A 13,755-nucleotide genomic window follows, 5' to 3' on the forward strand; every position below is an offset into this window, starting at 1 on the left:
ATATAATCAATGGTAATCCAAAACAGGAAACTGAAATCCTCTCGTCAATAGAGAGGAACGCCTGGAGACGCGACCACAGACTGCAGGTCGCTTCGGGAAGGCACTGGCCGTAGCTGACATTGACACCTGCTCACACGCAGCATCTGAAGAAGGCAATGAACACGACAGGGCGAAACAAGGACACAGGAACAGCAAACATCAAACAAGAATCCGACAAGGACAGGAGCGGAAAACAGAGGGAGAAATAGGGACTCTAATCAGAGGGCAAAATAGGGGACAGGTGTGAAAGAGTAAATGAGGTCGTAGGGAGAATGAGAAACAGCTGGGAGCATGAACGGAACGATAGAGAGAGAGAAAGAGAAATAACCTAATAAGACCAGCAGAGGGAAGCACAGGGACAAGACATGATCAAAGACAAAACATGACACTTATGGTTAAGGTTGCACCCACAGCGTCAGACACCTACTCAGCATTTCTCCACTACACAATGCAGGAGTTCTTTGGTGCCCTTTGGCTCTTACAGAATCCAGACAAAATCAGAGAGGTTCTAGAGAAGTGCCAGACTGAAGAATGGAAACACACAAAATACTTGATTCCTTTCCTGTGTGGGCTTCTGAATGAGAGGAAAATTAGATTGGTAAACGGTCTAGTTCCAGATCAACAGATCAAGAAGACGTCAGAATGGTTCTTCAAGGAAGTGGTGAACACATTTCTTCCATCTCAAACAAACCAAGATCATGAAGAAGGTGGTGCTCCTGAGATTGAGATAGATCTTCTGTTTTTGTGTCAGTGCTTGTATGAATATCAGTCTACTGATGCCTGTCAGCTTCTCCTGGACAAACTGGACTATCATCTAGACCTGAGTGGAGAACATCTTGATCCTCACCAGTGCTGTGCAGTTTCTTATGTGACCAGTCAGTCTGCAGAGAGAAATGTTGGCTTGGACCTGGACAGCTGCACTGTGTCAGACCAAGGAGTAAGGCTGATACTGGGCTCTCTGAAGAACGTCAGACATCTTGGGTAATATTTGTGTTCTCTAATTCACCAGTTTATTTCCAATTAATTAGCCAAAGAAAGAGAAATGGGGATGAAACAACCCATCTTTAAAAAAAAATATCTTATATTCTCTTCCCTTCAGATGCTGAGTTATAAACACTTCTGTGTCATGCTACTTTGAAATAATCAGTATAATCTAATTCATAATCCATTATTTAAAGACCATCCTCTGGTGATTCATCTGACCCCTCAATGCTGTGTCAACTCTGGACAACTTTGCTGAGAAGTGAGGCAGAGATGGACTTCACCAGCTTACTTGGTCTCTGTGGAAATGAGTTGCACCTTCCAGTCCAGGGTGAAAGACGAGTGTTTGAGAGAGCAGAAGAAGTGATGAAACAGAGTCTAGAGAGGGTTCGTCTCTGTCTACACTGGGATCAGAGAATTGTTCTCAGTGAAGCTCTCAGCAAAACCATTTTAAAGTGTCTAACAAATATCAACAAGCTCAGGTGAGTGTTTCCACAGCCAATGTATATTTACTCAATGTCTTTGTGACTATTAATTTATTTAAGTCAAATGAGAACGTATTGTTCTTATTTCCAATGACAACCTATCAAAAGGCTAAGACGGACAAACAAGACATTACAGCAACACAACAAGATAGACATGACAACAGTATTCAGTCTGTAAAAGAGGCAGCAGTCACATTCTCCCTGCTTCTATCTGAACATAGACATTCTTGTGTTTTATGGGTCACAGGTTTACCCCTCTACAGCATCAGAGAGGATCCCCTGAAAGACTGGAGACAGAAGAGAAAGCAGTCCTACTAGATTTGTGTCTACAAGCAGCACTAGATCACAGAGATACAGTCCAGAGAACTGTGAACACACTGCTGTCACTGTTCTCTGTGTATCAAACTGAGAGATATGACATCCTGCTGGATCTGTACTCTCATGTGAAGTACAATAGGAATCAAACAGCCAGGAGTGTCCTTCCATCATTGAACCCGCTTTACCAGCCAGCTCCTGCAGTCTGGTCCATAGACCTCTCAGAGAGAAAGGCCTCCCTCCTCCTAGAAGTGCTGAAACTCCAACCAGAGAAGAAACCAGTAGAGCTGAAGGGCTGGTCAGATGAAGAGAGCGAAGTGAAGGGTTTCCTTCAGTGTCTGCCCTACATCTCACAGCTGAGGTGAGTTGGATCAGTACACTTCAGAGATTGTAGTTGTCTGTCCCTGTTGTCGTGTCTTTGCTATGCCGGATTAAGTGTTATAACATGCTATTCTATAAAATACTTTCTTCGTAATTAATATTACCTGATTGAACTAATCATGTAAATGTAATTAACTAGAAAGTCGGGGCAACACGAAATAATATTTATAGAGCTGTTCTCTTCCGAATAAACTCTTAAAGACCGAGTAATCAATAGCAGTCAATATTAATCGTCACCTTATTTCAGTCTCATCTGAAAGTTGTAAATTCTTGGTTATCTTCACGAACCCTGGCTAACAAGTTGAATCAGCAATACACAATTGGGTTTAATTATTTATTTACCAAATACCTAACTAATCCAACAGAATTACATACAGTGGGGCAAAAAAGTATTTAGTCAGCCACGAATTGTGCAAGTTCTCCCACTTAAAAAGATGTGAGAGGCCTGTAATTTTCATCATAGGTACACTTCAACTATGACAGACAAAATGAGAAAAAAATTTATCCAGAAAATCACATTGTAGGATTTTTAATGAATTTATTTGCAAATTATGGTGGAAAATAAGTATTTGGTCACCTACAAACAAGCAAGATTTCTGGCTCTCACGGACCTGTAACTTCTTCTTTAAGAGGCTCCTCTGGCCTCCACTCGTTACCTGTATTAATGGCACCTGTTTGAACTTGTTTTCAGTATAAAAGACACCTGTCCACAACCTCAAACAGCCACACTCCAAACTCCACTATGGCCAAGACCAAAGAGCTGTCAAAGGACACCAGAAACAAAATTGTAGACCTGCACCAGGCTGGGAAGACTGAATCTGCAATAGGTAAGCAGCTTGGTTTGAAGAAATCAACTGTGGGAGCAATTATTAAGAAATGGAAGACATACAAGACCACTGATAATCTCCCTCGATCTGGGGCTCCACGCAAGATCTCACCCCGTGGGGTCAAAATGATCACAAGAACGGTGAGCAAAATCCCAGAACCACACGGGGGGACCTAGTGAATGACCTGCAGAGAGCTGGGACCAAAGTAACAAAGCCTACCATCAGTAACACACTACGCCGCCAGGGACTCAAATCCTGCAGTGCCAGACGTGTCCCCCTGCTTAAGCCAGTACATGTCCAGGCCCGTCTGAAGTTTGCTAGAGAGCATTTGGATGATCCAGAAGAAGATTGGGAGAATGTCATATGGTCAGATGAAACCAAAATATAACTTTTTGGTAAAAACTCAACTCGTCGTGTTTGGAGGCCAAAGAATGCTGAGTTGCATCCAAAGAACACCATACCTACTGTGAAGCATGGGGGTGGAAACATCATGATTTGGGGCTGTTTTTCTGCAAAGGGACCAGGACGACTGATCCGTGTAAAGGAAAGAATGAATGGGGCCATGTATCGTGAGATTTTGAGTGAAAACCTCCTTCCATCAGCAAGGGCATTGAAGATGAAACGTGGCTGGGTCTTTCAGCATGACAATGATCCCAAACACACCGCCCGGGCAACGAAGGAGTGGCTCCGTAAGAAGCATTTCAAGGTCATGGAGTGGCCTAGCCAGTCTCCAGATCTCAACCCCATAGAAAATCTTTGGAGTTGAAAGTCCGTGTTGCCCAGCAACAGCCCCAAAACATCACTGCTCTAGATGAGATCTGCATGGAGGAATGGGCCAAAATACCAGCAACAGTGTGTGAAAACCTTGTGAAGACTTACATAAAACGTTTGACCTCTGTCATTGCCAACAAAGGGTATATAACAAAGTATTGAGATAAACTTTTGTTATTGACCAAATACTTATTTTCCACCATCATTTGTAAATAAATTCATTAAAAGTCCTACAATGTGATTTTCTGGATTTTTTTTCTAATTTTGTCTGTCATAGTTGAAGTGTACTTATGATGAAAATTACAGGCCTCTCTCATCTTTCTAAGTGGGAGAACTTGCACAATTGGTGGCTGAATAAATACTATTTTGCCCCACTGTATACACGGAAAGAATCATACCTTGATTACAAATTACGTCATAAAGGAAAACGTCCCTAGCGGGCGGAACAGATATGACAGCTGGTTACACAAAAGAAAAAGGACTGGGTTTGAGTGAAAGAGCGGGAAGCTGGAACAGAGGCGAAGCTGTGCTATCGTAAATACAATATCGTATGCATTCTAAATTACCGCCCATTTGGAAAAGGAAAATGCAATAAATATTTACTCTGAGCTGCGCTTCAGTAGGTTGGTGTTAGATGGAAGGCCGTGTTTCCCAACCGGGTCCTTTGTCCTTTGAAGAATGATGTCTCTGGTGGTCAATTGGATAGTTGTGTGGTAGACGGGATACTCTGTCTGTCCTATCCTAATTTATGTTTGCAGCTGCTAACCCAACGGCTAGGACGTATCACTTCGGTAGTGAATAAGAGTTCAAAGTTCATACCATTCACAACCAAAGCTCATGCTGATGTTGGCTTCGTTCTGTAGTTATTACCTGAAACATTCTGACATGGGATCGTCATCCTAATGTACCCGGAACAGAAGGTTAAATCTTCGTCAATGGCTTTTATAGTGGAGGGAGAGGGGTGTGTCTGAAAAGTTTATAACCCATGTCTCTTCACAGGGACGGGCCACTGGTTGAGCAGAGCACTAAACTTATGAAAACCCAAATCTCTCATTTGGAAGCTAAAATTACATTTAATCTCTTCACAAATAATTTCATATTCAAACATTTGAATTAAACAACAATTCCATGTGAATCCGATACCTCTGATGTGCAGACTTTCCACAGTAGAGTTTATGTCATTCTATCATTGATGAGAATGTGTCAGAGGGCAACCGAACTGACATAATATACCTTAAGTACCACCGCATATGTTCAGTTGGTTGGATTACCAGAATATAGTTCATTTCCCCCCAACTTCTGATGTTCCCAGAATCTCTATGTTAACCAAAAGGGGTATTCTAACGTCACATCAGTAGAGTAGGGAGAGGAAAGGGGGGAAGAGGTATTTATGACTGTCATAAACCTACGCCCAGGCCAACGTCATGACACTGTATTTCCCTTTAGAGAGGAAGTTTGTAGCTTTCTGCAGTAAATTAATATACTAAACAGACACTTAGTGTTTAGAAAGATGCAATCTTACTTTGTGGTCAGGATTATAAGGAACAATTGAAGTGGATGATGAGTTTAGAAAGATAGTCATTGTATTTTACACACCATAATGTGACCTTCAGAAATACATATCATATCTCACATATTCATCTATTTGTTGTTAAACTGTTCTTGCAGTTTTACTCCTCCACAAGATCAGAGAAGATCCCCTGAAGAGAGGACAAGGAGAGAGAAGACATTCCTACTGAATCTGTGTCTTCAAGCAGCTCTCCATGAGAGAGGAACCATACAAACAACTGTAGAGAAAGTGTTGTCACTGTCTGAAGTATATCACAATCAGAAATGTGATTTCCTGCTGGATCTGTGCTCACATGTGAAGGACTATGAGACTCAAACAGGCAGGAGTTTCCTTCCCACATTACAGACAGTTTACCAGTCAGCTCCTGCAGTCTGGTCTATAGACCTCTCAGAGAGAAAGGCCTCCCTCCTCCTAGAAGTGCTGAAACTCCAACCAGAGAAGAAACCAGTAGAGCTGAAGGGTTGGTCAGATGAAGAGAGTGAAGTGAAGAGTTTCCTTCAGTGTCTGCCCTACATCTCACAGCTGAGGTGAGTGAGTTTATCCAACAAGAGTCCATATGTCATTTACCTGGTGTAGATAGTATTTATGTTTTACACTGTCTTTATCTTTTTAATACATGCACATGTGAAGATGCTGTAGAAATTCTAATTCAATAGGAATTGAAATTGAACAAAATTACAATTCATAGTTGTATTGTTTTAAAAGATGGAGTCAGAGAGATTAAAGTAGATGTGACGTGTCAAAATTTTGATTGATGACCCTATGTGAACTCTATGTGAACCCTATGTAGTGATGACGTGTGCATGTCTTCTGGTCAGGCAAGCCTGGTTAGGTGGGGGCTATGGGGTGAGTAAGGGTCCATTTGACAGGTCAACCGTTAATGATTGATGACCCTAAGTCCAGCTGTCAAAAAAATGATTGATGACCCTATGTTCTGCTGATGTTCTGCTGACGCGTGCAAGCCCAGGGTTTCCTGTCCTGACCCCCCTTTTGGTTTGAGGGGGGTGGGGTGGTTGGGTAAGTGACCAGGTGTCAGGTCACCCTGTTACTGTTTCTCACGGTTTGGGGTTGGTTAAGGCCCCTTATAAAGCCGCTGAACAATTCCTGTTTAAGAGTGCACAAGATCTTAAGAATAACCATGGAATTTGGGATCGGTACCAAAGAAGTGATGACGGTAACAACTGAAGCAGGCCCTCGGGTTGCCCATAGAGCAAGGGCAAAGTATCAACCAGCAATATATGATGCGCCAAAAAAACGTTTTTTAAATGTGTATAGAACCCAAATACCGCCAGCAAATGCTCTGACAGATCAAGTGTTGATGTCTAATGGCCAGCAGTGGGGGTATCGGTTTGATTACCTGGCCTGTAGAGTGACCCTCTATACGGTAGATGAAGGAGAAGAATATACAGACCAGACTGTAGGCTTGGAATATGGTGTTGAAGACTGGTCGGTTTTTCGCAAGGTTGTGTGTCCTGAACTGAGCCTTATCACCAAGGGGTATAGTGTGTTCACGGGCCACGAGACCCGTTGGGAAGGTACCCCTGACTCCTCAGGACAAATATTTCACAGGGTGAAAATACAAAGACAGAATGGCCGACCGTGCGGCAGCGTGGAGTTCTATATCGGCACCGAGGCAATCCGAAACCACAACCTTAGGGGTGGTGGCCTGACTGGGGATACCCGACTGCGTCTGCTTATTCCTTTTAAGAGTTGGGATGTACTGGAATTGAAAATGTTGCAGCCTTTGGATGCTCTCTTTGTACAGAGCCAACAGCGGCAGAGCCTTGTTCATTTAAAGAAGTGCATAATATATACGAATCGTAAAGATTACGATGCAAAAGAGCCTCAAGAAGATACAGCGTCAGAAGAAAACTAAGTAAGCGGATGCTTTAACCCCGCCCCCCAGATACCCAATGGCCTTGTTCTACAATAAAAAGAAAAAAGCAGCCAGTTCTTCATTTCAGCATACACCATGGATCTCCAGACCATCTACGAGGAAGCCACTACGTCATGGGGGCCCGACACTAAAGACTCTATGCCACGAAGCCCGACACTCTACGCACCCCTGGCAAGACCCGTGACACCCCCGACATTTACCCAGCCTGAGGATGTGTTTGATGGGGTGGCCAGTACTATTTTTGTGGACACCATCAAGGCCTCTGTAGCTACACTTTTAAACGTGGTGATTGGCGAATATATATACGATAAAAATGCATCGGCTGTGAGATCAATCATCCCAGCCAGCGTCGTCATCCTTGCCTCTACGACCCGCCTAGATACTACTTTTTCAATCATTCTGAGGAGCTGGTGAAAAGACTGTGGTCCTGCCGTTTTATACCAGCGCTGGTCATCGCCCTGGAGTCTATGGGTCTTGTGCCGTCTATCCCTAGAGTTTACGGGGTAACCGAAGCCTTCCTACATGAACTGAAGGAGGCCATCTTCATCCACGAGAAACTCAAAGAAATCCGACACACCCTGGTGGACGACAACAAATACAGGGAAGCTGTGGTGTCTGATGTGATGCTTTTCTGGCTCAATAAATCCCAAGAGACCGAGTGACATTTTGTTATTTAGAGCTATGGGTAACTATGTGTCTACGATGTTTGAGCGAATAAATACCTTTTTTCTTTTGAGAGACCTTACATATGTTATGCATCAGATTATTGAAAATAAAGTGAACAAGGGATCGTTCTACACGACACACAATACCTGGGCTAATGTAGAGCGTTTGCTGAAAATGGAGCAAATCATGAAACATGTCCGACATACGGGCGAGAGTTTACAATGGTCACATATGGTATCAAGGCTTGTTGAGGATTCTGAAGAACTAGAAAAAACTTTGGCTAAGATTTTACATTATTTGTTTGAACCACCCTTTAATGTGAATGTGTATCATATTTGTTGTTTATATACTTATATATCAGACGTGTGTGTTTTAAAAATTCAGCGAAACAAACCTGTAAATCTAAACAATATATACAGGGTGTTGCATGCTGTGATTGTTGAGAAAACGGGGACTTGTATCTTGCAACAAATCCTGAATTGTCTGTATACTTAATAATTGTTGCATTCTTAAAATAAAAATTCACAAACTGAAATGTTGTCGTTATATGAAAGTGGCTCATTAACGTTATTGTACCTCCGAGAGGCAAGAAGGATGGCTGAGCAGCTGTTGAAAAACATATATTATAATCCCGCTAACCCCGGGTCTTATGGGGGTAAAGAGCGTTTACAGAGAGCTATAGTCGAAGAAACAGGTAGTCTGTTAAGCGATGCTAAAGTGAATGAATGGTTATCAGAGCAAGATGCCTACACTCTACATAAACCTGTAAGAAAACAATTTCCAAGAAATAGAGTTTTTTTCTACGCATCCATTATCCCAATTTCAGGCGGATCTATGTGACATGCAGTCCCTTGCCGATAAAAATGATGGAAATCGCTACATGCTAACTGTTATAGATATTTTCTCTAAATTAGCCTATGTAAGGGTGTTAAAAAATAAGAGCGGGGCAGAGGTGACCAGGGCCTTTGAATCGATCTTGAAGGCAGGAGGCGCACCCAAGAAAGTGCAGACGGATGGCGGAAAAGAATTTTTTAATAAAACATTTCAGAAGCTAATGAATAAGTATAATATAGTACATTTTGCTACAGGCTCTGATTTGAAAGCTTCGGTTGTGGAACGCTTTAATAGGACTTTGAAAGAGCGGATGTGGCGATATTTTACAGCTCACAACACCAACAGATATACAGACATAGTTCAGGATTTAGTAAACGGGTACAACCACAGCTACCATAAGACTATACGTATGAAGCCCTCTGAGGTCTCTTCGGAAAACTCTTTTCAAGTCTTTAAAAATATGTATGGTTTGTTCCCACTTCGCCGTAAGAAAAAAATGACTTTTAAATTCCTAGTGGGTGACTTGGTGCGTATATCAAAGTTGAGGGGTGTTTTCGACAAAAAATACGAACAAGGCTTTAGCTCGGAGTTGTTTACCGTTACCGAATGTCTGCCACGCATTCCGCCGGTCTACAAATTAAAAGATTATGACGGGGATCTTATAGAGGGATCTTTTTATGAGAAGGAATTACAGAAGGTCCAGTTGGGTAAAGACAAAGTCTTTCACGTGGAGGAGATTCTAGATCAGAAGAGAGAAAAGGGTAAAAAATGGTTGCTGGTCCGCTGGAAAAACTGGCCTCAAAAGTTCAACAGTTGGGTATTGGAGCAGGATGTGGTGGAGGCAACGGGGATTAATTTAAACCCCTAGTCATGATAACTAGCGCATCATTCGCGTGTACACAGTTGGGCATCATGGAACACAGCGGCTTCTACCTGACTCTCCCCAGTAATGCGTCGGCACAGATATATCGTAATAATCAGAGTTCGAAGTATACAACCAATTTTCCAAAGCCTATAGAGTTATCAGAGGCTTGGGAAGTAGGTCTCAGCGAGATTACATACCCCCATAGTTGGTATAATATCAAAGCTAAGGACCGTGATTTTTATTGCAAAAGGTTATCGGAACCTGCGAAACTTATTAAGCTTAAAAAAGGTTTCTATAGAACCGTCGACAGGATCGTCTCAGAGTTGAATGAACACCTAACCCTGAACAAGATGGAAATATTCCTATTCTACAATCCAATCCATAAAAGGATACAAATCTCAGGGCCTGCTAACGGAGGTATAAAGACCAGCGGTAATTTATCCTACATGTTGGGGATGGGTCCCAATAAATGGACGTATGTGAACGATAAATTATTCCCATTCCCTGCGGATATACATGCAGGCTTTTACAACATATTTGTCTATACCGACATCATAACCTATCAAAGGGTCGGAGACAGCTGTGTGCCCCTCCTGCGAACAGTTCATATAGACGGCAAGGATGGGGACATCGTCACTGTCAATTATGACAAGCCGCACTACGTACATGTCAGCAAGAACTATATTGAAAACATTCTGGTTGAGCTTAAAACGGATCAGAACGAAAACATTGAATTTACTTATGGTAAAACGATTGTAAAACTCCACTTTAGACCCACCAAAACCTCTCTACATATATAATAGCTGTATTATATTTATAAACATAATACAAATAAAAGAGTTATGGAGCACCATCAGCTCGACCCTAACCGTTATGTTTCATACTATGTGGATCAAGTGGGTAATGGACTACCAGGATATCATGGAGCGCCGACAATGTATGGTTCGGGGATAGGAGGTATATTCCGTAACCTCTTCAGGATGGTTTTACCGTTTATGAAGAGAGGCTTCAGCATAGCCAAACCACATTTAAAATCAGCGGCTAAAAATATAGTAAGTGAGGTTGTAGCCAATGCTATGACCCGAAGGGCGTCACCAGAGGTGGAGCATCAAGAAGGCTCGGGGCTTATGATATTGTCTCGAAGGCCAAAAAAGAGACCCCCTGGTTTAAGGCGTAGGCCGGCACCTAAAAAGCGGCGGTTAACTGTTAAAAGAACCTCAGTAAGTCAAAGACGGGGTAAAGTGAGGAGGTCTGTACCAAAACAGGCTAAAAGAATACTAGGAAGTATTTTCTAAAAGAATAAGTGACATGGCTCTTTTACATCGAATGTCCTCTGAAGCTATAAAGACAGAACTCGATCTTTTCACGGCACCGTTAACGCAGCATTCAATAGATAGATCCAGTTATGTGGAGATTGCCCCTCTCTCTGCTATTACCGATAACGGGCCTATCGAATTTTTCATACCAGGCCACGGTGACAACTATCTGGACCTCAACAACACCTTGGTGCATTTACGTCTAAAAGTGACCAAAAGAGATGGGTCTAATATTGCAGGCGATGCCAAAGTGAGTCTCATTAATTACCCAGTGGCCACCATTTTCTCCCAAGTTGATGTGACTTTGGGTGAACGCCTAATCAGTCAAAGCAGCGCTACATACCCTTATAGAGCCATCATGGAGTGTTTACTAAACTACTCCGAAGACACTCTCAAAACCCAATTTAGCGCCGGGCTGTTTAGCAAGGATACTGCAGGAGCCTCTATGGAATCGACAGACCCTTCCACCGGTGCAAACAAAGGACTAGCGGCACGAGCTCGCTACTGCGCCGAATCTCGAGAGTTTCATTTGCTAGGCCCTATACACTCTGACATTTTCTTTCAAGAACGGTTACTCTTAAATTCGGTTGATTTAAGATTAAAATTAACCAGGGCCAAGGATGATTTTTGCCTGATGTCTCCCCAAGACGGGGATTTTAGTTTGAAAGTGTTGGGGGCAACCCTTTTTATTAAAAAAGTATCTGTATCTCCGGCCGTGCGCCTGGGTCACTCACATGCTTTGATGAAAGGAAATGCCCTTTACCCTCTCCAAAGAATTACCATGAAAACCTTTAGCATACCTGTGGGCAGTAGAATCTGCAGTCAAGAAAACCTATTTCTAGGCCCTTTACCTAGATATGTGGTTATAGGTCTGGTTGATCACGCCTCTAATACGGGCAGTTTAGATAAAAACCCCTTTAATTTTCAGCACTTCAATGCAGAGTATGTAGCGCTCTGTCAGGACGGACGTCAGGTTCCGGCGAAGGCTTTCCAACCACAATTTAATAACAACATATCTGTGCGAGAATTTTACAATCTATTCCTGGCTACAGGGCGACATCTAAAAGATCTCTCTTTACCTATTGACAGAAATGATTTTGCAGAGGGTTACACGTTGTATGCTTTCAATTTATCCCCTGATGATGACACCTCAGGAAATCTGTCTGTGGTGTCCCAAGGGAACCTCAGGCTGGAAATGCGTTTCCGTACACCTTTAGCCTGTACAGTTAGCATGATTGTTTATGCATGCTCTGATTCAATCTTGGAAGTGAATGCCCGAAGACAGGTCTTAGTGGATTATTATTAAGGACCTTTGAACAAAGACATGAATACCCAAGAGTTGGACGGGCTCATGAGCCGCTTGATTGGAAAACAATTTTGTGGAGTGTTGGCTTGTGATGAATTACCTATTGAGATATGGCCTGAGAGGCCTGCAATGTTTATTGTCAATACCCATCCTAAACACATGCCGGGTGAACATTGGCTAGCTATGACATTAGAACAGGAAGGTGGAAGAAAAATCTCAACTTTTTTTGATTCCTATGGCTTTCCCCCCGGTTTTTCCCATTTCCCTAAATCTATTAAAGATTTGACCCTAAACGGTTCAAAGATCTACTACAACATCAAACAAGTGCAAGATAACCTTTCCACTACATGCGGTCACCACTGTGTATTTTACCTGTGCCAAAGAGCCCGGGGAGTTTCTTTTGAAGATGTAATGTCTCTTTATAAGGATGATTTAAGAAGTAATGAGCTTGTTTTGTTAGAAAATATCAAAAGTGTTCAAATGTGTGTCCTTTAAGAACGCGTAATCAAGGCTCACGTCATATGTTTCAAGAATGTCACAAATGTTAAAATGCTTATCTTTTCAAATATTTTTTTTTATTGAATTTAATCATAGTCATTCAAAAGTCATTTTCAAAAGGCTAACCACCCCGAGAGATCGGGATTAGGAAAAGGTCCTGAGACGTTCAGGGGAGTAAATGAGTTATCATCATCGTTTTCATAGGGTGGAGGTGTTGTTGGGTCATCTTTAGGGGTGCTGTATCTCGTTGAAGGCTTTTGTTTTAAAGCTTGAATCTGTTGACGAAGCTTATGGTTGGGTACACCCGAGAGGGGAATGTTGAGGATTGCCAGGGCCTTAAGAAACTGACGCCATCCTGGAGGCCTTCGGTCCTCAGCAACCTTGTGGGCAGCCGTGGTACTTTTAAGCAAGTCCTGCATATGGGACCCCCTAACCACAGAGCCCTGAAGGATAAACTCTCCAGAGTCGTTCCAAGCAGCTACCCCCTTTGAGTCTTTTATCTTGTTCATAATGTATTTAACATTCTTCCTGTTACGTAACGGCACATGTGTCAGTAGGTCATGCATAACTTTATCTTCAATTGGCATTTGAGCTTCACCAGACATATTATCTCCACTAGGTAAGATCGCCGGTACAGGCCTTACAGGGGCCGGGCTCTCGTTAGGTTCGACATCTGTTAAAGGGTCCGGTAGGGAAAGGGTTAAATGGCTAGTCTTTCTCTCTCTCCCCTTGTTTTACCCGAGTCAAATACCTTTGCATTAGGTTTGTGTATTTTTGAATCTTATCATAGGGGTTCAATCCTTTTCGGTTCAAGACATCCTTCATGGCCGTATCCAAATCATTTTCAGCTGTTTGTCTGATATTTTCAGGACCCTGCATTTGTTTTTTAAGTCTATCCAACTCTTGTTGAGGCACCAAGTACATTTTAGTGGCCATCACACCGCGTGTTCAACCCCCACGTCTGGCCGCAATAAGGCTGGTGATGAAGGGCACGGCTATACTTA

At 42.5% G+C, this 13,755-nt stretch overlaps 1 protein-coding gene across 1 annotated transcript in view; it reads left to right on the forward strand.

Annotated features, from left to right (window-relative positions):
• The first annotated feature begins 433 nt into the window (after nt 1–433).
• LOC139579592 (uncharacterized) overlaps nt 434–13,755 on the forward strand; it is an 82,552-nt gene continuing 69,230 nt past the window's right edge. The window contains exons 1-4 of the mRNA XM_071408353.1: nt 434–1,020; nt 1,218–1,502; nt 1,753–2,181; nt 5,468–5,896. Of these exons, the coding sequence (XP_071264454.1) occupies nt 488–1,020; nt 1,218–1,502; nt 1,753–2,181; nt 5,468–5,896 (1,676 nt within the window). The 5' untranslated portion in view covers nt 434–487. The remainder of the gene's footprint in view (nt 1,021–1,217; nt 1,503–1,752; nt 2,182–5,467; nt 5,897–13,755) is intronic.

This window comes from Salvelinus alpinus, chromosome 6 (assembly GCF_045679555.1).
Source record: "Salvelinus alpinus chromosome 6, SLU_Salpinus.1, whole genome shotgun sequence".
NCBI lineage: Eukaryota > Metazoa > Chordata > Actinopteri > Salmoniformes > Salmonidae > Salvelinus > Salvelinus alpinus.